This window comes from Cinclus cinclus, chromosome 7 (genome assembly GCF_963662255.1).
Source record: "Cinclus cinclus chromosome 7, bCinCin1.1, whole genome shotgun sequence".
Lineage (NCBI taxonomy): Eukaryota > Metazoa > Chordata > Aves > Passeriformes > Cinclidae > Cinclus > Cinclus cinclus.
The window spans coordinates 17,980,107-18,007,825 of NC_085052.1; the positions used below are offsets into that span (position 1 = coordinate 17,980,107).

General features: G+C 38.7%; 1 protein-coding gene across 1 annotated transcript in view; it reads left to right on the top strand.

The window, feature by feature from the left end:
* Window positions 1-1,819: 1,819 nt before the first annotated feature.
* FRMPD2 (FERM and PDZ domain containing 2) overlaps window positions 1,820-27,719 on the top strand; it is a 58,600-nt gene continuing 32,700 nt past the window's right edge. The window contains exons 1-13 of the mRNA XM_062496891.1: window positions 1,820-1,943; window positions 9,654-9,785; window positions 16,717-16,739; window positions 17,278-17,349; window positions 18,022-18,196; window positions 18,946-19,096; window positions 19,193-19,331; window positions 20,206-20,358; window positions 21,703-21,888; window positions 22,785-22,941; window positions 25,428-25,638; window positions 26,499-26,602; window positions 27,570-27,668. Coding sequence (XP_062352875.1) covers window positions 1,820-1,943; window positions 9,654-9,785; window positions 16,717-16,739; window positions 17,278-17,349; window positions 18,022-18,196; window positions 18,946-19,096; window positions 19,193-19,331; window positions 20,206-20,358; window positions 21,703-21,888; window positions 22,785-22,941; window positions 25,428-25,638; window positions 26,499-26,602; window positions 27,570-27,668 — 1,726 coding nt within the window. The remainder of the gene's footprint in view (window positions 1,944-9,653; window positions 9,786-16,716; window positions 16,740-17,277; window positions 17,350-18,021; window positions 18,197-18,945; window positions 19,097-19,192; window positions 19,332-20,205; window positions 20,359-21,702; window positions 21,889-22,784; window positions 22,942-25,427; window positions 25,639-26,498; window positions 26,603-27,569; window positions 27,669-27,719) is intronic.

A 27,719-nucleotide genomic window follows, 5' to 3' on the forward strand; every position in this document is an offset into this window, starting at 1 on the left:
TTGCTTTGTCCCAGTACCACAGGGTTAAGTGAAATGCTATCACAGTAATTTATTATTAAGAGAAATGGTGATGGCTTAGATTAAGAAGATTTGTCTGTCTCTTCTAATTAAGGTTAGGTTTGTAAGAAGCTTTACTGCCCTTTGAAGCTACAGAGACTAAAATTAGGACTCTGGTTCCGTTTAAAATGTCACTAGGTTGGTCTGTAATACTGTAGTGGTTGCACCAGGACAAGACCCCATGAAACAAAGTCTGAGCAGTCCATTAATCAGCAACAAGTTGGTCCCACAGGACACTGTAATGCTCTTGCAGTGACCCCTTGAAGACTCCACAATGAATGGGAAGCTGGCAAAGCAATCATCTGTAAGACACAAAGAGTTCTGTTTGCAGCAAATGGGGGCAGTAAGCAGGCTGTGTACAGAGAGTGAAGAAATCTGGGGGGGCAAGATCTGCCCTCAGGCTGTGAGTGAACTCATTTTACAGTGGTGTTTACAATCCTGTACAAGACAATAGCATCCAGGCTATGGTCCTCATTTGCTGGTCTACAGACAATGTCAAAACTTAAATCAATAAATGGATCACTTCTAACTTTTTTTATTATTCCCCTATTTACACAGCATCAAATGAACCTGTCTGTTACAGGAAAGGAATAGCAAAAGCTGTTCAAAAGTTTTTAGGAAATGTGAAGCTTGGATTCAGTATTCCTTACTGATGTGTAGAGCAGCTCTGACTAAATAAGCTACAGAAACGTAAAACTCATTAAATAGAAAGATCAGATACACTTATGAAGAGCAAAGCCTTCTCTGAGAATATTTAGCATGACGAAACATTTGAAGGAAAAGCAACCAAGGTGCTTCAAGTCACAAATCAGTTTCTGGTTGGCTGGGATTATGAAAATACTTTACCAGTAGGTAGGACATGGAATGATGATTCACTATAGAGTGCCTTTGTCTAAATGAACCTGATGCTAAGTTGCAACTGAGACAAAACATGATGAGTGTGTGGACCCACATTCTTCTGCAGTAGGCCAGGTCTTACGTACCTGTCAGATAGGACAATGTGCTGGGAGCCCCTAAATTTCTATTCAGCAGTTCAAAAAAAGAGTAATATTTTAATTTGATTTAGTGAAACAAAGCAAGTTTATATGTATATTGGAAGGGATAAACTGCAAGCACTGAGTCTCAGATATGTCAGCAAGAAAATCTCTCATCAATTAATTCAGTAAGTCTATGAGCTTTTACTGATCAATCTGCTGAGCAATCAATGAAATTTAATTGCTCTGTTGCACTGTTCATAAACTTTTCATGTTACAGGGCATATCTTTTGCATTGTATTCTTTTTTCTTAGATAAACCCTGTCATTGTTTTATAGACAGCAACATCCAATTAAGCAGCAAAATCAATCACCTGTCATTCAAATAACCACTCACAAACCCTGAACAGCACATATTCATGAAGGACCTCCTGAGTAAAAACTATTTGCTCCACAGAATCTTATGACTGGTTTCATATGATGAGTAAAAGGGCTCAAAAAGATTACAGGAAGTCACTTAGTTCAGTCCCCTTTATTTACTCAGATTAAAACAGGGATAAACAATACTTACCTATTCTGAACAACAACAACAAAAAAATACACAAAAAACAAAACAAAACAAAACAAACAAAAAACAAACAAACAAACAAACAAAAAAACAACTAACCAGGGTGGTTCACAAAGTGTTTCTTACTGTGAGAGAAGGGTACAGCTATTATCAGTAGGGCTTGTCTTGAGAAGTTTAGTCTACTTTAGTGTGTCCAAAACCCAGCATCTACTGCAGCAGGCATGAACAGTTCCTGTGTGACATTGGCCGAAGTCCTGTGGGCAAAAGAAAGCCCTCTGGAGGAAGAAGAAATATGGGCACTCCTGTACCTGTCCACAATACAGCTTCTGGAGGATCTTCACAAAGGTGAGGTGAAAAGTATCTTACTGTTGGAAATTAATTCTTGAGTTATTTTGATTCTTTTGAGTTTGTTTTGTTTGTTTGTGGGGGTGGGGTAGAGACAAAAATCTAATGGCACTAACAGCATATTGCTAATAAAAGTGAGAAACCTTTCAGCGCTGCCAGGATTACTCTACCTACAGATTGCTCTGCCTACATAGAAGGTCTTCACACAGTTTTGGCTTGTTTTTTTTCAAATTAAACATCAGGTAGTAATTAATCTAAGTACAACTATATGCAAACAGAAGAGTCATTCCTAAAGTCTGAATAACATGCACCCAGAGAATGTGCAGTGCTGGCTAGGTTCATGTCCTTCATGGACTGATAGAGAAGGACAGGAAAATCCACATGGCTCTCCATTCAGATAGTAAGAGACTTTTATCCTTGATGGCAATCATGTGACTTATCATTATGATTTGCCAATCAGGCCAGCTTGAGAGAGCACAGAGCACAGCTAAACAACCTGTCACATTTTGAGAACTGTTTATGTGAATGGGTATTCCTTTTGAGGGGAGAATGGATGACACATGTTCTTACCTCATAAGCATGTAGAATCAAAATACAAATACTATAGCTGGAGGAGCCAGCTAGTTTTTAACAGCCTGGAACACTACAGCAGGTTGACTATACCATCAGTTCTCTATTAATTGGTGTAACAAGGGGACAGAATAGCCCAGGAAATACAAGCACCAGAAATGTGCAAAGGAGTGAAGCACAGAGATACCCACCTGGATAGGTTCAGCCCAGGTCCATCTATTGACTCTGCCAGACACTGAGCTGACACTATGCTCTTCTGATTGCTGACTCAGCAAAACAAAATTTTAAAAAATGCCTGTGTTCCCTACGCTGCACCAGATAAATTTAGGGTATCAGAACATGAAATCTAAACCAAGAAGAAGTAGGGATGTACAACCAAACTGGATTATAGACCAAGTGCAAGGCTGCTAAAACTTGTCTTTAAAGAGCACATGTCCAGAAGTGATGCCAAGCTGGAGTCATTCTGAAGCTGAATCCAGAGTGCTCCAGTTTCTTGGAGCACAGGGAAGGTTATCTGCCTCTGCATAGCATCATCCCAGTTGAGTAAGGCATATCTCTCAATTACAGCTACATTGTTTCTGGAATCAGCTTATTTTCAAGGCTAATACTACCACATTACCTGCATCGTGCATGATGCAATAAATCATGCCAGATCACATGATGGCCTGCACCACTTGCTATAGAATATTCCAGAGGTGCTGGGGCACTGCCAGGTTAGGCAGGAATGCCACTTGTTGGCTGGCCAGCACTACAGAAGGCCAGGCATTCTCCACTACAAGCTGGCTGGCTGTTCCTAAAACAGACAAGCTTCCCAGCATGTATGACTTGTATTTGCATACAACACTACAGAAAGGAACAAAAGAGAATTCTGGCTGAAGGTAACCATGGTCAGAGAGCACAGCAAGCACCAGGCAAAGCCACGGTGACAAGGCAAGTCTGAGGTCAGGCTGGGAAGTTAGTGTGTGGGTCAAGACCAGCAAGGTCCCCAGTCAGGCAAGTCATTCTAGGTACATCTCCAGTGATGAGTTTGGTTATACTGATGAGATGCCAGAAATATGATTTTCTGAGTGCAGTGAATTCAACACTAAGATCTCCATTATCTACTTCAACATTTTTCAGACCCTGACACCTGTGTGATTTGCCCATGGTCAGTACTACTGTCTGCTGAAGGAAATTTGTTCTTCCAAAACAATGCATCTCAGACAGAAGCTGCCCCTTTCAGTCCACCAGAATTGCTTCACCGCCCAAGTAAAAACCAGCACTTTGGACTAACAAAGGTGAGGTACATTGCAAAGTGCATCTTGATAGCACCTCATGAAGACAAGCTTGTGGGTTTTAATGCAACATACCAGGCACCTACTGTCACATCCCATTAAACTAATCAAATCAGGCTATAGTTAGAAAGATTTACATGTATCTTGCAGCTTTTGCCATTAGCATGTATGTCAACATCAAAATCAGTTTTGAACATCAGTCCCACAGGCCTGCAGAAATGTTATTATTTGTAAAGGCCCACAGAAAGGAAGAATATTTCTATGAAACGGTGTTCAAGCAGATATGGTAATTGTAATCCCAGAAGCAGCAGGATGGCAGCATCTGTACAATCAGAGGGTGAAAGCAGTCCCAGGAAGCCAGAAATATGTTCAGCTTTGTTAACAATTTATTTTTCTTCTCTCTGACCGATGAGTCTCTCTGGAAAGACAGTAGATACAACATTCAGGTATCTAAAAGATTTAAATACCACTCAGACCATATACTCCCCTCAGGCAGAACACAGTATGTTCAGATTCCCACATAACTGACTACTTAGACACTAGGCAGAAAAATGAAGCTGTGGAATAGGCAGCCTTATTCCATTAATTATTTTCCTGCACATAACAGCTAGTCAGTCCCACCAGTAGGGGAGAATTTTAATAAGCAATGGAAGAGCTTCAAAATTAAGAACGGAGCTCAGATTTCTTTCCCTTCTCCTGGCATCCTTGAACAGAGGGCAGCCTGGCTCAGCCCCTCCAGCTGAACAGTACTAATGAAGCCAGGATGATTTGTTGCCTTTTCTTTGATGTACCTTTTATATAACTTTTATGTATCCTCAGTATTCTTAGCAAGCATACTTGTAATTCCTTAAGTCTGATTACTTAGCATAGTCCTATTTTGTTGGGCCAGGAGACCAAACATCCTAAAGACCTTGTAGTAGGAGGCTGGAAAACCCTACACTGTCTTTGGAAACCAAGGTCCTCTCTAGAACATATCCTGTAACCTAGAGATTTGGCCCATCCAGGGGGAATTCCTCAGATGGGGGAATATCACACTATCCATCCAGGCCTCCCATTGGGGCATCCTTGGTAGATATGCTGATTTGTAAGGTCTATAAATTGTACACGTGATCTATCAGGGGTGTGCATTGTGGTGCATCCCACCTTGGCAAAGTGGTGCACCATAAGGATCCTTATTAAATACTGAGGTAAAAACCCCTTATCCCTTAACCGTGTCTGGCTCTCAATTTTTTAATACCAGGAAAAGGCATCACTAATTGCATGCAATCTAGTCCATAAACTGTGAGTCACTATTTTACTTTTAGATACATTTAGTCTAATTTTTTTTAAAAAAAATCATCTGTGTGACTTCTGCTATTTTGTGACCAAAGACACAAAAAGATGGTGTGTCTAATATGAGGCTTTTCTGTACTAAGTATTGATTTCACACAGGGTTTCCTTTCCTATTTTGACAGATGCTGGTGTATTCCTTGGGAATGACCCTCTATTGGTCAGCAGATTACCAGGTTCCTCCAAATCAGGCCAGTAACACAAATATTTTTGTTTTCTTTTATTCTGGGAGGTTCAAAGAATGAGAGGCATGGTCTAAAGTACCACTGAAAGGGGCTTTGTATTTTAAACCACCAGAAAAGAATTTAAGAGCTTGTGTCAAGGTCCAAGCTTCACAAAAAATATCAGTTTGCACAAATCAAGGAATATAGTTGGAGCTCATCTGTTCCTTTCCTTTCCTTTCCTTTCCTTTCCTTTCCTTTCCTTTCCTTTCCTTTCCTTTCCTTTCCTTTCCTTTCCTTTCCTTTCCTTTCCTTTCCTTTCCTTTCCTTTCCTTTCCTTTCCTTTCCTTTCCTTTCCTTTCCTTTCCTTTCCTTTCCTTTCCTTTCCTTTCCTTTCCTTTCCTTTCCTTTCCTTTCCTTTCCTTTCCTTTCCTTTCCTTTCCTTTCCTTTCCTTTCCTTTCCCTCCATTTTTTTTTCCTTCTGTTTCTTCAAAAAACAGAATTTCTCTTATTAAGATGAATTGTACCTTGATTTTAAGGGTGAATATTATTTATTCCAAGACAATTAGGAACAAGCTACCCAGGGAAGTGGTTGAATCTCATCCCTGGAGGTATTTAAGAGATGTGTAGTTGTGGCAGTTAGGGACATGATTTAGTGGTGGACTTGCCAGTGTTAGTTTTAATATAGCACTCAATGATATTAAAGGTCTTTTTCAAACTAAATTATTCTATGATTCTATTATTCTAAGATAGTCAGGACTAAAACAAAAACACATCATGTTGGCATGATTGTGGTGCTGTGCACATTTATGTGTTTTTTCAAAAAAGGGATGGAAGAATAAAACTAAATAACTCCCTTATTTCTGAGCAAATTCTATCAGTATCTCTGCTAGCCAAAATTATAAATCTCTTGCTTACCCAGAATCCTTTCAAAAACTTGTAACTTTGCTTCATTTCTATATTGATGCTTTTGGTTGCTTGTTCTCAATTTGGAGAGCACAGGCTTCTGGTAGATTTTACCTCCCATTCACATTCTAAGAGAAAAAGCTTTATAAGCTAAATGGCCTTAAAACGTAAGTATCTGGTCTCTGTGACAACAGTTGTGGCTGGTACAACTCCTCACCTTTTTGAAGCTAATGCTACCACATATCTTACTTCCATGAATCTTTGATTCACGGCCTAATTAACAAAGCTCTGGAGCAAACTGAATTGTCTGTCACCAAGAAGCCCCTAATTGGGTTGATGATCATTCTTGGAGATGTTACTTCCCTCCAGGGGTATCCTGGATGCCACTAGAGGTTCATTCAATCCTGTTATGCTGCTTGTCTGGAATTTTCCCAAAGTCTAAAGAAATTCAGTGAATGTTTCTCACCCAGAGTGGAAGGCTTACAGAAATTCCTGGTCTCAGTTTACACAGGATTTCAGTCCCCTGGGAGATGTCATTTAACAGCACCTCTATTTTGATTCAGTCCCTCCAGCTGAGTGACCAACTTCATACACTCTTGCTAACACTGTGTGAAGATCTGCCACACAGAAGACTTTCTCCCGAATCCATTCTGGAAGCATGCGAAGCACATCAGAAGGAATCTGCTTCCTTACCAGCAAAATTCTACATAAAGAAAATGGTTCAGCTTGCAGTGGGAAGTGTTAGCGAGGTAGGTACTACTCTCATACTCCAGTCATATCCTTTTCTGTGTGAGAGAGGTGCACAGCAACACAGGACACAGGCGAGTGACTGCCAGAATTAATGTCTGTATGGATTAAGGAAGTGAGATTCGGTTCTAAACTTCTAGGCAGGAAATTGTGTGGGCATGTGTACAAGCAAATAAAGCAATGATGCGATCTCACACACCACTCTACACTCCTGGGAAGTGATTGAGCTTTTGTACTTACACTATCTTAATTTCTTCAGTTAGTACTGAAGCAGTCATAACCTTTAAAGAGACCTCATACTAGCCAAAGTAAAGGACTTTACATAACAGCAAAGATTTCTCCATTGCCACTCTGGTTTCAGGCTTTCTTCATGAAGTTTAAAGAAATCTCATTAAAATTATGTTAGGAAATTTATTCACTGTCCTTGAGTGGGACTGAGTATTTGCTATGCAACCAAGCCTGACCACATCAGATCTTTAATAAATGAGCACATAAGTTTTTTCAAAATTTGAAATATCAAAACCCGTTTTTGTTGACATGCTGACTGACAATGGAAGAAAACACACCAGATTTTTTTTTGTTTACAACCAGTATTCATTAAGATTCTGAGAATAATTTTTCCCTTGCACTCTTTCTTACTCTCTTTGCTACTGTAACAGAGGGTACCCCCTCTTAAAGTTAGAGGATAGAGCCAACATACTCAGTCCCGCCTTGTGTTAATCTGGGAAAATGAAGTTGCTAATACAAAGCAAATCAGCAGCCTCTGACAGCCAGAGGGCAAGGATCACTTCACTATGAGAGTCTGAAGTTCACATATCATATGACAGTGGCTTTCAATATTACTGCCTTCTAGACAGAGCAGGTGGTCACTGAAGACAGCACAGCGTCTCAGCTGAACAGAAGTCATGTAATAAGGAAAAGACTGCACGAAAAAATATCGGACACCTCAGCACAGTCATCTCAGATGAATTTTCACCAAGGTAAAGAAAGATTGATAATCTGAACTCTTTAATAAGGATACAGATAGCCTTTTCTGTGTCTTTCCCAAGGTAGATGGATTGTTCAATTTCATGCTGTATTGATTACATGTAGTGTCGGATAGGATAGTTATTGCTTTACATATAAATTACTTCGTAATGGAAAGACTCAGAGGCAAGTCAGTGAGGTTTCTTCTCTGTATTTCTACAAAGGACAGTAGTCTCAGGGCTTATCACTGAAGCAATGATAACAGATCAGCTTGCACAGATTTGACTCTTAAAGCACTTTGCATAAAACCTGTGCGTATAAAACTCCTTTACTTTCAAAACTGCTTTTGTATTTTGTATACTCCAGTGTATTTTTGAAGGTGGGATTCTGTGAGGTTATCCTCCTGCTGTTAAGGAATATATATTCATCTTTCCTATTTGATTACTCAAGCAAAGATTTGTAGTTTCTTTTTTGATTTTAATTTTCTATTCAGAAGATGTTTTACAAATTCACGCATGAATTTCTGGAGTGATTTCAAGACAAAGCTAAATCCTGCTCACTATATAAATAAACCAGTATATACCAATTTTTAGTTTCATTTGACTAAGACCAAGATTTATTATCCCACAGAGTAATTTTGTAATTGTATCCTTTTTCTGGTGTCTACACTGTACTGTTCACTTTGACAGAGATCTCTGATTTTGTGGCAAGGGGAAAGCTGGCCCAAGCTATACAGGATTTTTTTTGGCTATGCTCAACATCAGGCATATGAGCAATAAAATTCCTATTCAGCAAATCACACATATGCTTCATGAAATCAGCCTGAATCAAACAATCTGGAATATTTCTATTAGGTATTATTGGTTATAAGAAAAGGGGATTCTTCTGGAAACATACAAAGTACTCCTCAAGCCATATTGGTTCACTTACTCAAGAACTGAGCTTGTCGATTCACATGTGCAAAAGTAGGGAGAAATTCTGCTGCTGCCAAAACTGATGGTCCCATCTTCAACCCCATATTAGCCACAAATTCCTGCCAGTTTCCTTACACTGGTTCTAGGCATTATGTATCTGGTGTGATCTCTGTGTTTGCCAATGATTCAGGTCACTTGACTTTCACTTGCCAAAGGACTTCAATTAATTAAGGTGTCAATTGCATTGAAAATGTGTGAGCCACACTTTACAAGACAGCATTCCTTTTCTTCTTCCTTGTTTTTTAATTAAAAATTACACTTCAGAGATTCTGTAAGAGGACAAGAGAGAATTCAAACAAAGTAAAGTCAGTGTGCAAGAAAAATATGTACATCCTAATGAATTAGTATGACCCCTTAATGGAATTTCTGCATCTGACTCTGGAGGGGATTCTGTCTGGGCATTGTCCACCCTGTACATAGAAAGAAGAAGCTATAGCTCAAGTTTTTTGACATCAGAGTAGAAAGAATAAGAACTTTGCAGGTTATCTGCACTTTGCAACCTTTCAGTTAAAGCTATAGTACAGAATTAATGTATTAGATTTGTTTTATATGGAATAGTTGAGAACTATAAAAACCAATTTTGGTTAGAATAAGATTATGAAAGTAATAGAATGAAGCTACCAAGCTGTCCTTAGTCTTTAAGGAATTGGAGTCAGGGTTAGAAGACAAAAGGTTGAAGACTATATAAAAATTAGCTGACCCAAATGTTATTTACATTAACATGCAAATATAATGACTTACAATCCAAGTTTATGATTCACCACATTTCCTTTCTGTTTCCAGACAAAGGGCCCAGATTAATGAACTACAGTCAGTCAACAGAAGATTACAGACAACTCTCTGTGGATTATAGTGACTCTAATAGTATTTCTGAAAGTACATCTTTGATACTGTCTAACCGAGGACACAGGAGAGGTAAGACTTGTATAAAAGATTAAGTTTGTGAATTATGTATTCCTCTCTTTTTTCCCCTGAAGTGTGGGACTGACCACGCACCATATGATAGATACTCCTATACAACTTTTGGTTATGTGACTTTGGAGGTATACTTGTGCAAAGTTGTAGAGAAGAAAGATACTTTTACATTAGATTCTTTTTCACTTGTGTTGTCCAGTAAAGCTATATATTCCCTGGTTACCATGTAGTCCCACCACCTCTTCCTTGATGCATGTCCCCTTTGCCAGGTAAAGCTGTTCAGCCAACCACAAAGCCTGACATTATGCTTTTAGCACATGGGTCTTGACACAGAAAAGGTGGGGCTATCCCACAGATGCGTATGGTGAGCAATGTCAAGATGTCAGCTCCGAAATCAATTGAAGCTATAAATAATACCTAAGAGTGAGTGTTCTATGAGGACATAATTCAGAGAGAAATTAAGCACATCCTGGGAAAATAACCCATCATGTCATAGCCTCTCAGCCCTAAGCCCTCAGCCCAAGAATGAGGAAAGTGAGGTTACTCATGTTAAAGCTCTCCTCCTGCAAGGCACTTTTCTGAAGCTCCAGAATTGCAATCAATACCAGCAGCAATAAAAATGAGACTGCAGCTGCTCCCTGAGTGACACATATGTGTCAGTCACATACACAGTCACACACAGTGAAGGGAAACTCAGAACAGAAGTCTAATTTGTAAGCAGTTTTAAAAACATTTTGGTCATAAACTTGACAAAGGCTCATTCCAGTTACTTTGTGCATGTCTCAGTCTCGACTGAAACACTGGTAGCTGTTCATACTCAGGATTTTATAAGACAGGATTCTAAAAATACATGAGTAAGCACAGAATGTGAGAGCTTGTTTGTCACAGGCATTCTTGCATGAAATAATATGTTTTAGAAAAAAGCATTCTTCTCTGAAAGAAATATTACCAACTAGTAGAGTGCCATCATCAAAGGAGATCAATATTTCTATCAAGACTATACATTAGAAGCTAATTTAACATACAGTAAATACACAGCATCAACTTCTTTGAAGAATACATGTTATTTTAATGTCAGGTCTGGCCACTGAAAGTAGCCAAGTTGTCCCACTGCTGTAACAGCTGATACAGAAAGACTAAGGGGAATTTTATGTGCTTGTCAAAATATATTTATAAAATTATATGAAAACCACAGTACAAGCAGAGAATTTTGCAAGGTTTTCTCATTAAAAAGCATGTTGTTTTGGAACACAGGATTGAATCTTAACTTTGGTAACGAGATTATCTTAAATCTCACATTTTGTCACTACCATCTGCAGCTTGAAAAATTCCCACATGTTTATGCTTATTTTAGCAATGCGACTGTAGATTTCCTAGGTTTTAAAATTGCAGTTGATTGGTTGGTACACTAGAATTCAGTGTCACATTTTCATGTTGGAATTCAAAGTGAAGTCTCAGGGTGTAGTGCATGAATGTTTTATCTACATGATTGCTTTCACACACCTTATCTTACCACCTCTATCATCCTACTTATGCAATAGTTTGATATTAAATTCTTCAAATAAGATCAATTAAATTATCCAAGTGAAGAAAAATTTAACCTTCTCATCCTTTCCTAAAGATTTCAAACATCTCTGCTGATGCAAAAACACTCACAGAACTTCCAAAGGCATAACCTTCTCTGGTTCTGCCTCTAAATTTCAACCTTCATGTATTTGGACAAAGCAACACCTGTCCATTCAGTAGCAACAGAGATGATTGCAGTCCTTATTTTCTAAGGACCCACAAACCATCCACTACTCCCACTATGTTTTTATGATGGAAAAACATTCACAATATATTTAACATAGCAATTAACCAGTGGAATAGATACAAGCATTTTCATTTAATTGATTTTATATTCTACTCTGATTAAGCCAGAGAAGTTTCATGGCTTTTTCTGCCCATTTTATGCCTGAAAATAGAAGAACAAAAATTGGGCATAATTTCTGAAGAGAAGAAGCTGTTTCACAAATTACCCCCATACAGATGCAAATGATAATCATTGTACCTACACAGCTGTTTTCCAAATTACATTCACATAAAGGGTTATGAAGAGGAAGTAACAATAACTAGGGAACTGGGAATACTGCTGGTGTATATTCATTAACCTTATTAAATAGCCATTTATCATGTCCAAGCAAGGACACAAGAGAGGAAGTTGCCAGTCTAAATTTCTTCCCTGTTGTAATTGTCCCGACATCTGATGCTGAGTGCTGCTACTATTGTTTGAATTTTGAAATTTCCTTTATTTATTGCAGGAAGAGTTCCAGAGACACACAGATCATGTGATACCACACTTAGTGGGTCAAGGACACAAAGTAGCTACAAGCTGTTCATAAACAGGTAAGCTCAATTCAGATTTTTACAAGATGGAAGATGTTTTATAACAAAGTGAAGCCAGCAACTAGTGTGGCAATGCCAGTATCAGAAAATGCTCGAATTGCCATCTGGGCCTGTTTTGACAATAGATACTATTTATGTAGAATAAATAACTTAATAAATGCATAATACTCTATTATGTAGAATAAATAAATAATGTTCACCTAGACTTGCTTTGGTTCCAAGTGGAACAGTCCAAAAGCTCTAGTGAAATGGAATTTGGGCCCTGAACAATTCATACAAAACAAGCAAATTCAGGATTTCCACTTTTACTCTGTACCACTGTGTCCTGCCAGATGCCACAGGCCTCCCAGAACAGCTGCCCCCAGCTGTGTCTCCACCAGGCAGGGAAGCAACACTGGCCCTCTGTGACTGAAACAACTGGAACATGCTCCACAGAGACTGTGGAAGGATGGATTTGATGATCTTAGAGGTCTTTTGTAACCTTAATAATTATATAACTTTATGAAGGGAAAAATCTGTTGAAAAGGTAAAAATCTGTTGAAAAGGTATGAATAGTCATTGCTTTCCCCATCAAGGCATGCTGTCAGTCCTTATTTGTCCACATTCAGATTTTGGATGTGGCCTTTCCCTATTGTCACATTAAAGTACTGTCACACCTTACATGCTCTGGAGTGGTTATGTCAGACCACATATATAATGCATAATTTCCATTTGCATTGCCACCTCAGTCCTTAGATTGATTTTCCTCACTTGTGTCAGTCATATCCAGCCCTGCACTGCTACGTTACTGGAGAGTTACAAGTAATCCAGGGACACAAGCAGTAAAGACCTCTGCTTTGTCATGAGGATTAGCCTATTTTCAGCCATGGCATGGACAGAAGCCCTGTAGAAATTGTACCACTGATACTAACTCCTTTTCAAAAGCCTGGGTACCACCGCTGCTGCCAAACAAGTTTTCTGGACTAGGTGTTAACACAGTGCAGCTATAATCATGGGTGTTTCCAAACAAAGAAGAGATGTAAGTACTGTCAGCTCTAGGCATCACAAAGACCAGAATCCCATAGTTAAGCACCATGTAATCCCTACAGACATCCCATTTAAATTGGGTTCTTGACCCAGTTAAACAGGAGTTTCTTCTTTTAACCATGTACACAAGTAATTCAGACCCACAGGAAATGCTCAGTTTAGATCAACTCCCAATTAAATGTGTCCCAAGTAAACAGTTTGAACTTCCTGATAAATCAGCCATGATAATCTGGGCAATATGAGGTGTCCTAGTATACCTGTAAAACTGCAACAAGAGAGATCTACAAGCAGATTGCAGGATAGTGGCTGCTTTCATCAAGAAAGAAGTGTCTGTCTACTTGTCTAACTACACACATATACATTTATATGTGTGTTCACAGACATCTATATATGCATCATATATCTAGCAGTTACATGAGTAACAGAGGATTTATTTACTGAGTACTTCAGAGCAATTGCCATGCTTCTGAATAACAACCTGGATATGATCTTAATATGCTTGATCTAAAACCATGCTGCCAAGAGTAAATTCCCCTCTGCTGAAAGACTAACTCTGTTCCCCAAATTTCCAGCAAGCTGTTTCCCATAGAACTTCAAGGACTGCAAACTGCACTCCTGGTTGTAAGCATTTGCAACTGAATTTCTACCAGTCACCATCCTAGTGCAAGTACCATGACAGCAGTGGAGTTGAAATTACTTTGGAAATCAACAGTTTCCCATGTAGGAGTACAACCAACACAAAAATTATTGATGGGTTTTCTATCTATAAAGCTTACTAATATCATCATGCTCATTCTGTAAGCAGCCCATTTAATATAATTTACATCTCACAAAGTGACACTTGTAAACAAGGCTCTGGTCTGTATCTAAAGAAGACACAATGTCAGATCTGGCATCTCTCATCTAACAGGAGTAATAACATGAAGTGTTTTTATACTTTCTGAAGGGACTAGTAAGGAAAAGAAAGCCTTCTTAATAAAGAATCTTGGCTTTTGAGCTAGTAATATTTTTATGAGAAGAGAAAAGAGAAGAGAAGAGAAGAGAAGAGAAGAGAAGAGAAGAGAAGAGAAGAGAAGAGAAGAGAAGAGAAGAGAAGAGAAGAGAAGAGAAGAGAAGAGAAGAGAAGAGAAGAGAAGAGAAGAGAGAAGACTCAATAATCATCTAGTCCAACTACCTGACCACTTCAGGTCTGACCAAAAGTTAAAGCATGTTTATTAAGAGCATCTCCAAATGCCTCTTAAAAACTGATGGGTTTGGACCAGTGACCATCTCTTTATGAAGCCTGTTCCAGTGTTTGGCCCCTTTCTAAGTAAAGAAATGGTTCCTAACATCATCCCTGAACCCCACCTACTGCAGGTTTGAACCACTCCCATGTTCCCTATTATTGGATACTATATATCAGAATAGAAGTCAGAAGTCAGAAGAGATGAGAAACTACTCCAGTTAAATTGTTAAAAAGTTTTAGAAATTTGTTGAATAGTTTCCTGCTGCATGCAAAAGAAAAGGATGAAACTTTGGGATAATAGAAAAGTTTCCATGTTTAGCATTTGTTGAAAAAATGTAATTACCACAAATCCACCTTAATTGAACCCCTCCTTCTGAACCACATAATCATTATTTGTTCATTGAGTACATAGTATATTTGAAGTTTATTCTAAAGATACACATGTGCTCACATGGAAAACACTATTACTTTCTACATTAAAACTATAGAACAGAAACAGCTTTCTGTTTTGAGATTTCACACACCTTTTTCTTAATTAAACTGAAAATTCCCTCAGTTCCCCAGGACATTATCTTAATGAATTGGTATTTAAATAATTTAATTCCAAATCCTTGAAAATTTGGAGTAATGTAACAACAAATGTTAAGGCTTTCTGAAGCTTTTTTTCTTGAGAAAATAATAAATGAGGAATTTGCTTCTTCTTGTAGAATTCCCAGAAGGGAATGGGGCTACACTCTGCCTGTTGGCTTCACCAAACTTAAACCAGCTGGATGTGGCTCACCAAATGAAAAAAAAAAGAAACAAACCTGACTCTATTGAATCAAAGAGTTTAGATTTATTTATAAAGGGCACCAGTAATATTACTCCTGTTAACTTATTTCTCTTTTTCAGCAAAGTAACATTAAGGATCTTATAACAGAAATTACCCTGGGCTTCACAGTATTCCAGTAGCTCTCTGTCCCCAAACTGGTGTGTTGATTGCATGTTATATATTTTTCTGGCTATGACATTTCCTTTGAAGGTCGGTGAGCGCTGTAGAAGAAATCCCAGGTGGAATACAGAAGAACAACCGACAGAACCTGCTAAGCTTGGGCTCCACCTTCTCTGTGTCAACAAAGGACTACTCAGCAGCTGCTGCATCACAGAAATGTTTGTTCCACAGAAAGGAAAAGGTGAATGATGAAAAACATATAAGCTGATTTCAAAATGTTAATATCACTAAAGATAAGCCTCTCGTCTAATTTTTGTTTGACAGTGATGTTCATATTAGCTACTGAGTCATCTTATTAGATGAGTATTCCAAATTGACCAACTCCAAATTAGGCAAGATCCAGTTGTGCTGTCAGAACTGAAGGCAGTGAAAGCAATTGTCCATAAAGACTATGCAAAAGCTCATAATTGAACACTCTCTGACCTACATATGTGATTTCTGTAAGCATCAAACACCATATGGACTGTTTTTACCAACCACTTTGACAGCAGCTACAGAGCAACAAAAAATTTACACAGACATTTAACCCAAATGTTTTCAAGCTAAAGGTGCTCAGAGGACTTTTTTTTTTTTTTTACAGTGCAAATCTGAACAGAAAGCATAGGCTGGCAGTGAATGTGCCCAGACCATAGTTCTCCTAATTATTTCTAGTTGCCAAGTTGTGGTAGGACTCTATTAAATGAAAAGGATATTATTTCTTTAAAAGTTGGATTGCAAAAATTCAGAAATAACTAAATCACAGAAAACTCCACCATGATTCTTCATATGGAGTTTTCTGTTGTGGAACAAGAAGGGACAGGTTCCAGGCTGATTAGCCCTTTTACCTCTTCCCAGTTCAGAAGTTCAGCAGTGACCAGTGACAAATATTTGGTCAAGAGCTTCAGTAAGACACTTTGGAAGATCATCTTTTCTCATACAGATTTTGTTTTAAATTTTATTATTATGATTTTTGTGGGGATAATAATGGCCTTTCACAGGAGTTAAGCAACTGTTACAGCAGTTGTAGCCTAGTACACGGTGTAGTGCTAGTCCCTCTTTAATGTGGTACAAAACTGCATTGTCTGTTGGGAGGATCATATTTTCATTATTATTATTATTATTATTATTATTATTATTATTATTATTAAATAATTTATTTTTTTTAAGTATCTAAATGGGTCAAGTTACTAAGTCGTGGTAGTTGGAAGGATTCACATCTTATTATTTGAAGACATTTAATTATTTCTGTCTGCTTAAGAGATCTAAAAGCATAGATGTATCTGATGAAAACCTAATATATAACATTTGTTGAGGTGGATGCTCAGCAAGAAAAAAAGACCTTAAAAATGTTGAAGTTATTTGAAGTTAAAACAAACGAATACAATGCTGACTAATAAGAACCATCAGTCAGCCTTTATTACTGGGGAAGAAAGCAGCTCTGCATTTCAGTCTAGTTCCTAGGGAAGCTGGGCTCATGCAATCACAGGGGTACGAGTATGTATGTGTCTACATGTGACTGTCCTCAGAGTAATTTGGGAATCAAATGAGAAAAGGTCTCAGAATAAAGTAAGTTTCTGTAAGTGTCATGAAAACAGGCACCTTTCAAAGGAAATGGATCCTTTGGATCAAAAGGAAATGATTAAGTGCCTTTACAGAAGAAAAGGCTTCAGCATGAACTTACCCCTACCCCTGCTTAAACTAGAGACTCTACACAGGAGAGACCCCAAACAGAGAGAAGTCATCAGTCAGCATCTGCACCTTATTAGATGCTGAAGTCAATTAAGTCCAGCATACAGATCAATAGAAATGGGTTTCATTGATACTTGTGTTTGGGATCTTCATTCCATTGAGAAGACTTACTAAATTTCTAAACTGTCTCCTTGCAGTTTTCAGGTCCAGAATTTATTATTTTGTCTAGTGAACCACCAGTGACCTTACAGCTCCCTGGTTCAATTGTGGTAAGTATGAACACTAAGAGTTTTGAAGTAATCCAGTGACAATTTAGTCATGCTCTTTGTAAGTGGCATCTGAGTCTCAATGCAGTATTCTTTCCATGTTCTCCTCTCAAAACAAGTTAGAGTTCCTGCAGAGGTACTGAGACTTGAAATTATGTGTTTTAATTCTTAGTGTTATTTAGTTATTTCTGTTGGTGCAAAAAAAGCTTAACTTATTCTTCTCAGCTAAGAATGCTCACTCTAGCCCTAGACCTTTGAGAAAAAGTACAGCAAATCTGCAATATGACATCCAGTTCCAATGTACAGGACTTCTCCAGCTTGCACGCACATGCTTTACCTTTCATTAAGATAAGGTAGAAAATTGACAGCAGACAACAGTAAAAAGGAGAGCAAAGCAAATTTGGAATTAGGTCCAAATCTAAAATAACCCTGGTGACTGGAGAATTTCAGTATGCTCAGCTGTTTTGTTTTGATTCTCTACATTTAAAAAAAAAAAATAGAAATGTTTGTGATGTTAATTTATAAGAAGGAGGGCAGAGACTAGCATGGTGCTGTAACCAGTTCCATCAGGTTGTATAGGGACAGGCTACTAGTGGGCCTCAGTAATAAAATGCTGTGGAACTTGCATTGCTTGTACTTGGCACTCATTCTTCATTCTTTCTTGCGTGTTCTTAGACTAAAAAAGGGAAATCCTATTTGTCCCAAAGGGATCTCAATGTGATTCTACTCAATGGCCAGTGCCTTGAGGTGCAATGTGACATCAAGACCAAGGCAAGAGACGTTTTCAACACTGTGGTGGCATATGCAAACTTGGTGGAACATTTCTACTTTGGCTTGGCTTACCTGAAAGGTAATGAGAAGTTAAGTGACAGTGACATCTCTGTCCCTCAGTGCCTCTGTAGTCACTTTATTATGAATTCCAGTAAGATCCTTTAAGATCTTTAGGTAGAAGCAGATACAAAGCTTGTGCACAGGTATGTTTTAAACTGCACTGCACTGATGTAAAGCATGTCTGCCCTAGGACTGTGCATCAGCACAGCCATACAACATTTACTGGCTGATATTCCCAGGCAGAAAAGGCTGTGTCCCAGCCTTGCACTCAAATAATACTGAGCCATGCAGCTCCAGCAGAAATTCCAGGAAACACTGCACAGGGTAAGGCTACCTCTGTTTTTCTCCTAGATACAAGGGGGAGTACAAGTTCAGCTGTCATCTACCAGGCCCACATGTCCCTAGTCACCTTCTGATAGCAGGCACAGCTGAGAAACTGGGAAAGAGCACAACTTGTGTGTAGGGAATAGGGATTACAAAGGGGTGCAGAACCTGAATGGTGAGAAGAATGCAAGCCCCATGAACCCTTGAGAGATTTCTCAGATACTATACTAATCCAGCATCTAACATTTGTAATCCAAAATTACATACTAAGTTCTCCATCAAAGGAGCAATAATTTAAATCATGACACAGAGAAGTAAATCTCAGCTGACATCCCAAATCTATTTTATTTTTTATTGCTAGTGATGCACTCTATGAAGACAGCAGAACTTTAAGCTGCTGGAGTATATCCAGGTTTATTACAGAACCCAAAATTGTCATTTCAGGTAAAGAATTCTTCTTTTTGGATGAGGAGACCAAACTCTACAAAGTGGCCCCAGATGGCTGGAATGACCAACCCAAGAAGAAAATGTCCATCATTAATTTCACACTCTTTCTAAGGATAAAATTCTTTGTCAACCACTTTAATGTTATTCAGTAAGTGCACAATTCTGCTGACTGAAGGAAAGCCAGTAGCATTCAGGGATACCATTCAAAGTCCCTCCTGAGCTCCTAAACCTTTTTCTATTCCAGGCACGGCTTGACAAGGCATCAGTTTTACCTGCAGCTTCGTAAAGATATTTTGGAGGAGCGATTATATTGCAGTGATGAGACTGCCCTGAAACTCGGCGCTTTGGCTTTACAGGCAGAGCTTGGAAATTATGCTTCTGAGGTGTGGAGAAATAGTATTTCTCAGAGGTCTCTCTCTACAACTTTTGCAGCTTTTGTTTGTCACGTAGTGTTTAAAGATGAAATGTGAATAGCAGAGAGCTTCAGTTAAGTCCTCAGATAAATCCTTTAGACTTAATTTTAGAAATTACAAAATTTTCCTGGTTATAGAGTAGCAATGAGGCAGGTGAATTTTCCAGGAAATATGGCAAAATGATGAGAGTCTAGTTCCTTCATAATTGAAAATACATCCTAGAAACTCCAGAAAATCTGCAGAAAGTTTCCAACACAGGCCCAGCTTGGATGTGCAGAGGGGCTTAAAGAGATCAGTAAATAGGGAAGAGTAAAGAAAATTAACCCTTCAGAATTCACAGCTATTTTATGTGTAGGCTCAGATCCACAAGCTGCAAAGACAGGGAGGTCTCTGTACATCTGAACTAGCTGTCCTAGTTTTCAGGTGTATAGAAAACACCCATTTATGTTGTCTTCCATACTTTCAGCCATGTAAATCAGTGTAGCTCTGTTAATTGAGCTCTGAGTGGTCTGATCCACGTGGTCAGATCTGTCATGGCAGCGGGTTCCCCACTGTAGGTTGTACTGATGCAGCTGTAGCTGTCAGCTCTAAATGCAGGACACACCTGTAGGCCCAGCTCCTTTCCCCTCTCTGCCCAAAGAAGTGGTTTGTGCTTTGAGGACAGGGGCAAGAGGCAATCTGGCTCTCAGGACGCTGTGTGCTATTCTCACTTTCCTTTGGGAAATGGCAACAGGGTGACTTCTGCATATGGGTCACCCTGAAAATGAAATGCAATGAATAAGAAAAGTCAAGAAAGAACAAAAGGCTCCTGTCCCTTTGTTTTTTCAATTTTTTTCCCCCACAGATGCATGGAAAGAGCTATTTCCGTGTTGAAGACTACGTTCCAGCAAGTCGAATAGAGAAAATGACCCTGGCATATGTACAGCGAGAGCTTGCTAAATTACATCGTATGAATCGCTCCCTGTTTGAGGACGAAGCTGAACTAGAATTTTTAAAGGTAACTTGCCATAACCCCAAACACTATTTATTAATTTTGAGGTAGAAAGCCCCTCTCTATTTACCATTGTCTATTTTCTTCTTGCCTGATACAGTGGATTTAGGTATGATAAAAAATTCTGAATAGTCAACAAAAACCTCCAAATTTCATTCTGCTGTAGATGCTGTCACTTACCACTGAGAGTTTTTATAAACTCACAGTTTTGGTGTATTTGCAGCATTCCAAGGCTTGATCTAAATTTTTGGTAATTTGTTACCAACATGTCTGGGCTCCAGAGGATTATAAAACATGAGAACAAGCACATTTTTTGCTTCTGAAATTACAGCAGCTATTCAGCCATTTTCTAAACATATAGTGATTGTTTGTTTAAAAGTATCTGTGAATGCTGGAAGTGAGGAAGGAGTTACCTGAAGTATTTTCTCACTTGACTATTTCTTTAGTGCTCTAAAGTGTCACGATGATGTGGGATTTAACTTTTTCCTGCTAATTTCTCCTTCTCCCCAAACCTCTCTGCTTTCCATCAAATGGAAAATATCAGGGATTAGATAATGGATAAATACCAGTAGTCATTTTGCTGCAGTGCCACATGCTGTTATTTATAGCATCATTTTAGTTCAGTTGCTATTTAATTATATTAGTTTCTCATTTAACACTGTCAGTGCAATTGAAGAAATAGATTGAAGCTTAGCCTTAATGACAGTCCCATCATGTGTGGCAAATCCAATGGAGAAAAGCAGCTTTGTTAGTATCTGTTTCAGTGAATGAGTCTGTAGAAGGAGCCACCACATCATAGAAAGTGAGAAAGACCCCATGGCAAGAACATGTAAATTCCAAATATGACAGAGATTAAAAATTAAAACCCAGATTCAGCTAGTGATTATAGATGCCCCAGTTTTCAGGATCTGAGCATTTGTACTATGGTTACTTTCTGAAAAAACAGATCTTCTTAAAGTGTTTCATTTTGGTCACTGAAAATCTCTGTTCACAATTGAAAAGCCATTTAAGGATTCTACAGTAGCTTCCCAGAAAGAAAATATAAGGATTTAGGATAAACTCATATTGGTCTGCATATCAGACAGTAAAGCCTAGTCATATTCCATAGCTCTGGAAAGTGTCTGAGTCACATTTTATCACTTTCGTGGCCAAGTACAGGAGGTAGAAAGACAAGCATGATTACCCAGAACCTTTGGGTGAGTTCCTCAGAATATCCCCTGCATGGTTGGATGGCAGGGGCAGACACTGGCTCCTCAGACAGTCAGAAGTAATTTCTCCTCCATCTACCTAACTGTTCTTCCCATGAATCTTTTTGAGTAAGGCATGGTAAAAGCACTTTTTCTCTACAAGGTGACTCAGCAGCTTCCTGAATATGGAGTGTTATTCTATCGCGTGTCCCAAGAGAAGAAAGGGACAGAAGGGGACATAATCCTGGGAATCTGTGCCAAAGGCATCATTGTCTATGAGAATAAAAATCACACAAGAATTGCCAGTTTAAGATTCCAGTGGCGTGAAACAGAGAGAATTTCAGCTCATGTGAGTTAGAACTAATTGAATCTCTACTCTACTACTTTACTGCCTTTCTTCCTGTCGCTTTAATAAATTTACTTCACTTAGAACAAGAATTAGAGTCACTCTATATAGGCAAGTCCTTTCTGAGAAGAGTTTAAAATCAAAGCTGGATCTGGATGTGGATATGAAGATACTGAGTTCTTTGTGAAGTATAGATCTGCAGTATTTATGCCAAGGCCAAAGACAAATTACTATAAAACTGAATAATCTGGTGCTGAATATTAAAGAGACTATGCCAAATCTCTCTAAGGCATATTCCATATTAATTCCTCTTTTGTCTTTACTGCTATTCTGTTTTTCTGCCTACATTGGGTCATGGGATCATGTCTTCCATTTTCCAGATCTCATTACTCCCATTCTCATCTCTTCATATATTGACTTCTGCTAACAAACTAGTATTGGTGACAAGATTGTGACCCATTCCTAAACGGGATTTTGACATTAGAGGTATATCAATGTACTGTTGTACAGTTCAGGCATCAAACTGAATCACACATTTCCCAGCCTGTTTGCCCTCCAAAGACGGTTCTTCTCCCGCTTGAAGATATGTTCCTTTTCATATTAAATTTGTTTAGTAACTTTAACATCTGTAGAGCCAAATTTTGCAGTTTTAGCAACCTGCTATCAATGCATTCAATGTCTTAATGTTCTTGACTTTCAACATAGAAGAGTTATGATCCCAATGACAGAGATCTGGTTTACAAGTGCTGAATTTACAAAAGGCATTCACTGCACGCAAAAGAGATGCAGTCAGGCATAAATACAACTGAACAAACCAACAAGTCTATATAAATGAACTGTCAGTGCCTCAGTGAAATGACTGATATATGAAGCAACTGGTGCTTTTTTCTCCCCTTCAGAGAAAAAAATTCATGATTGAAAGCAGCTTCAGTGGCAAGAAACACACCTTCATTACTGATACAGTGAAGACATGTAAATACCTACTGGATCTCTGCTCTGCCCAGCACAAATTCAATGCACAGATGAATTCTAGGCAACTTCGGCAAACTTCATCAGGTGAGGTATAATTGCACTTTTGTTACTGGGACCATAGGACAAGGTTATGTTTTAGGTAAGGTACATTCACCAAATCTGAGAATTAGAACCTGCCACCTCAGTTTCACTCTGCTCCAGTTAGAAAATAAAGTCTCCTACTACATGGAAAGTTAGAAGAATCTAATTTGTCTGATTAAGTCTAATTTGGCATGTGCATGTGAGTAGGCATGTGGAAGGGGTGAAGAGGGGTTCTCTGATGATAACAACAACTATGTAGCTAAACTCAGATTTAAAAAATAAATAAGCATGATTTAATTTCCTTTCAGGAGACTTCTGCTTGTGATAATTCTGCAGAAATATACCAAACCTACTTCAAATGTAACCTGAAAAATGTTTAATAATGCCCAGACATGCTGGAGCTGAACTTAGTTATTTTCCATAAGACAGGGATGCAACCCAATGATTCACTCCCAGGACAAAGCCACTAAACCACTAAAGGCACATGAGTCATACCCACTTAACTGTATAGCTGATAGCAGTTCTTATCTTAGATTTTGCCATGTCTGTGGAAGAGATGAATAGTGCCTCTTCAGATCTTCCATAGTTTCTGACACAAGGTTCTGCTCCATCCAGAGCAGGTACATGTTATCAGCACATTCTGTAAAGATGGGCAAGGAATATCATGGGGAAACTGAGGCACATAAGAAATAAGAGCCTAAGTTGACAACTGTCATCACTCTTGACTTCAGTGGAGCAACATGAGTTTTTCACTAGCTCATCCACTGCCTTGATCAGAACCATGATCATTTACAACCCCTGAGTGTTTGACCTGGTGAGTCACTGCAAGAGAATCAAGTCTCATGCCTTACCTGCTAGGATGGTCCTTTCTGTAATAAAACCATAACAGTGTTGGCAACAAATACTACCATGGCATGTGACAGAATGACTGATATATTTCCTCCTTACAACTAAAATTATTGCATGAAAGGTGAAATTTTTGCACAAAATTGTTACCATGGAAAAAGGCCCTAGGATGGCATTTAGGTTCAAGGCATCTTGAACCTAAATCTTTGTTGCTTAACATCTCCAGCTTCTGCGTAATTTAGTTGGACTGTACTTTATTGCATTCAAATGAGTGCTAATAGTGCATCGTGTCACATTTGTGTTTCCTGTATCACATTTCCTAGTAGCAATTTATCTCAAAAATTATTACGTTCCACATATAATGGAGTAAAATTATTGAGAACTAAGAAAATCATTACCCAAGTGCTGATTGCAAGTACCAAATCACTGAAACAAGCCAGACTTACACAAGCCATGTGACCACAGGTTCTGGGGTTCAGTGTGTGCTTGCTGTCCCAGGAAAAAAGCCTAGTGAGGCAGTGACATGCAGTAGTTCAAAATTCTGCCTTTACCCCCCCTCCCCAGGGAGGCTGTAAGAGATTATGAGGCTCCTTCTGCACGCTTCTGATGTACAGTTCAGATATATAAGTCACCATCACTTCAAAACTCAAAGCATCCCTCTACTTGTGAATCACCGCGGCAGCTCCCAGGCTGAGCTAATACTCTTCTTAAGCCTTCTGATGCCTTAAGAAATGCCTCTGATCAAAGGCACTGAGGAAAGAGGGAACCTAGATTTAGTGCTGCAGAATAGTGTTCTAGAAAGTTGTATTCAGGCTACCATTTGTTAGGAAAACACACGGGAGTTTAGCTGTCATGTACAAGCAAAAGTTAAGCTCATGTTTATGTTAGCCTGTATCAAGCCGAGTTTTTGTTTTACTTTCCAGTGTGTCTGCAATTGCCTGCTGTCTCTCTGTCCTCCATGTCCCCTCTCCAGCCCACCCACTGAGAACCTAAATAAATTAATGTCTCCTTCAGCACCACCTTGTTTCAGGAAAATGAAATCTTTTGAGAGGACGGATTGGTATATAGCAGAGCCCAGGTGTCATTAAGCAAGTAGTAGATTTCACAGAACGGTAGAAAACTGGATAGCAAGTCTTGCCAGGATGGTCCCCATTTGACTTCACTTGTGCAAATGACTCAGTTCCTTGGTGTCTCTCTGAACTTTGGAGAGTGTGTGTTCTTAGAGTTCCTGTCTTCTCAGATATAAATCTACTGGAATGGAATGCCTGTGAATGATGAGAAACTACCAACCTGGATAACTCAGAGAGACAGATGTTTCTCATACACCAGTCATTTACAAAATACACCACACAGAAATATTCCAGTTTAAATTATATGGGGTTGTACATTTCACCTGTCTTTGTGGAAAGTGCATTTGTAATGTAATTCACAAATTCAGCATATACTTTTTATGAAAGAAAACTCCTTCTACTCACCCCAAGGCCTAGGTATCCTCAAGGCTAAAAGAACAAATATTATCTGTAATGTCAATATTTTTTTCTGGCATATTCAAAAGATTTTATTTAAAGTTCATTTGAGCTTAAAAATATGTGATAATATCAGTGGATTTATCTGTTTCTTCCTCTCTCTTGCTTCTTCTTCAGAGGACAGTAAATTTGTGGAAATAGACAAATCAAATTCTGCATATGCAGCTCAGCGAGAACACCTTGCCCTTATTCAGAGACTGTCTCGCTCAGAGAACGTGCTCTATGGAGCAAATCTGGAAAGCCTTTCTGCTGGGATGATGAGCAAGTCTTGCGATAACCTCAGTGTGGAAACCAACAACAGGACTAGAGAAAAAAGCAATCTTGGCAGGTAGATTTGATTTTTCTCTCCGAATGTATGTAAGAAGACTCAGACATAAACTATTTTTCTTTTTTAAATTCTTATTGTAATCCCACCAAAAGGTCTGGGGCTCCATGGTGCCAGCAGTAGTGCAAATGCAGGCAGGAGTTAATACACTAACAAAGGAGAACTTGAAAAAGAGTGACATTTAAATATGTACCAGACTCAAGAAGAAACCACTAATTAGGTCATAGGGAAGTATAGAAATGAGGGAGAATTAATGTAAAATTAATGTCTGTGTATCTTCACTGGAAATTACAGTTTGTGAACTAAAAATTCAGCAGAAGCTGGTTTTGATCAGGAATGCAGAGATCATGATGTGGTTGATTCCTCCATGTCCAAACGTGCAAATCATAGGGAACAATGCAAGAAATTCTCCCTCTTTGTTTTGATGCATTCACCTGTGTAGGTGGTTACTATAACTGCACAGCTTCAAGGCCTTTGATGAATTCTAAGAGTTAGAATAGAGTCAAGGAGAATATGAAGTACCAGAAAAATTTTCAGACATGGTTTGGACAGCAGGGCTAAAAGAATCACGGCAAAGCTATGCTGTGTTTTCCTGATACCCGCAGTCAGCTCACAACAAAACACAGGTGGAATCAGTCATGGTATGAGTAGTCTAATGACAGCTGTTGTTTGGAAGCAAATGCTGGCAAGGATAAACCACCCCTCCCCTAAAATGAAATATGTTCCAGAAATCAGAATACTCATTGAAAGGCTATAAACCTGTGTGTTCCCAATTTGGCTCTGACAGACTAATGACAATGAAGAGTGCTAAATACCATTCCTGATTTTTTATGATAACATGGTCTTCCTTTCCTGCCATGCAGATCTGTATCAGGGCTATCCCAGTCGGAAATGCACATCAATTTGAATGGAAAACAAAGGAGTTATGACTTCCTCTCTATCCATTCAACTCAAAACACAATTAGTGGTGAGTATAATAATCATAAAGAGAAGCAGTATTCTTCCATGTTTACTGTCTCAATAGACAGAGAACAACATATATTTTACTTACAGATTAAAGACTACCCTTTTTTACTTCCAGTCCTGGAAGTAAAATCCAGAGTTTAGCAAGACCAGCTGTTTTCTTCCCCTTCTTCTTTGCATCAGGTTCAGTGGTAAGGGACTTCATGATAAAATGAATCTATAATGGTGCCTGATGCTCTGCAGAGCTGCAGTTCAGCACACCCAGGGACTCTTAGATGGGGCAATATCCCTGTGGTCAGAGGTCATTGTTTGGTTCAAAACTCAATGCATGGGAGAGCATAGGCTCCAGGTCTTTCCTCTGCTCTTGCACTTGCATGACACTTTCTGGAATAAGGACTGGATATCTCATTTTCCATCAGAAGCCAGGTTCCGTGCACATGGGGAGCCAATCAATGGAATATGAAGCTATGCTTATCTGGTTAGTCTATTTAAAAATTAGAACAGTACTTTAAAAACACTGTGGCAACTGCTCAATGTTAAGCAGTCACCATTGCAATCAGTGTTGGTTGGATTGCACCTTTGGAGCCAAAAGGGCCCACAAGACATAAGGCTAGAGCCCACAGGAAATTTTGTATTCAAATCACCTTCAAATGCAATGAGCACTACATTACATGCCTGACTCTAAATGTTCTAATCTTAATAAAAAACATTGCAGAAAAATGTATATTCTCCAGAAAGGAACATTGTAGGAAGAGCTTGCACATCTCTGTACAAAGTTATTTTAAAGAATGAAAACTTCTGAATACTTGTTTGAGCTTCCTTCCAGAATTGTATTGATTTAAAAGTAACAGTAATGTTGAAATCAAGGATAAAATATATATTGATTTTTGAAACTTCAGTCTTGCATAATATACAAATATACTGTCTCCCTGCATTAATCTACATTTATTCTAGCTGTTTTGTTTCTGCAGCACCTGGATCACCAGCTATCCAAAAGGAAGTTTTGCTAAGTGGTTTAGAAAGAGAAATCATTTGTGTCAGCCTAAAACGTGACCCTAAGAATGGATTTGGTAAGTAAGGAACATAAATATTATGTTTATTACTGGGACTATCAGATGCTG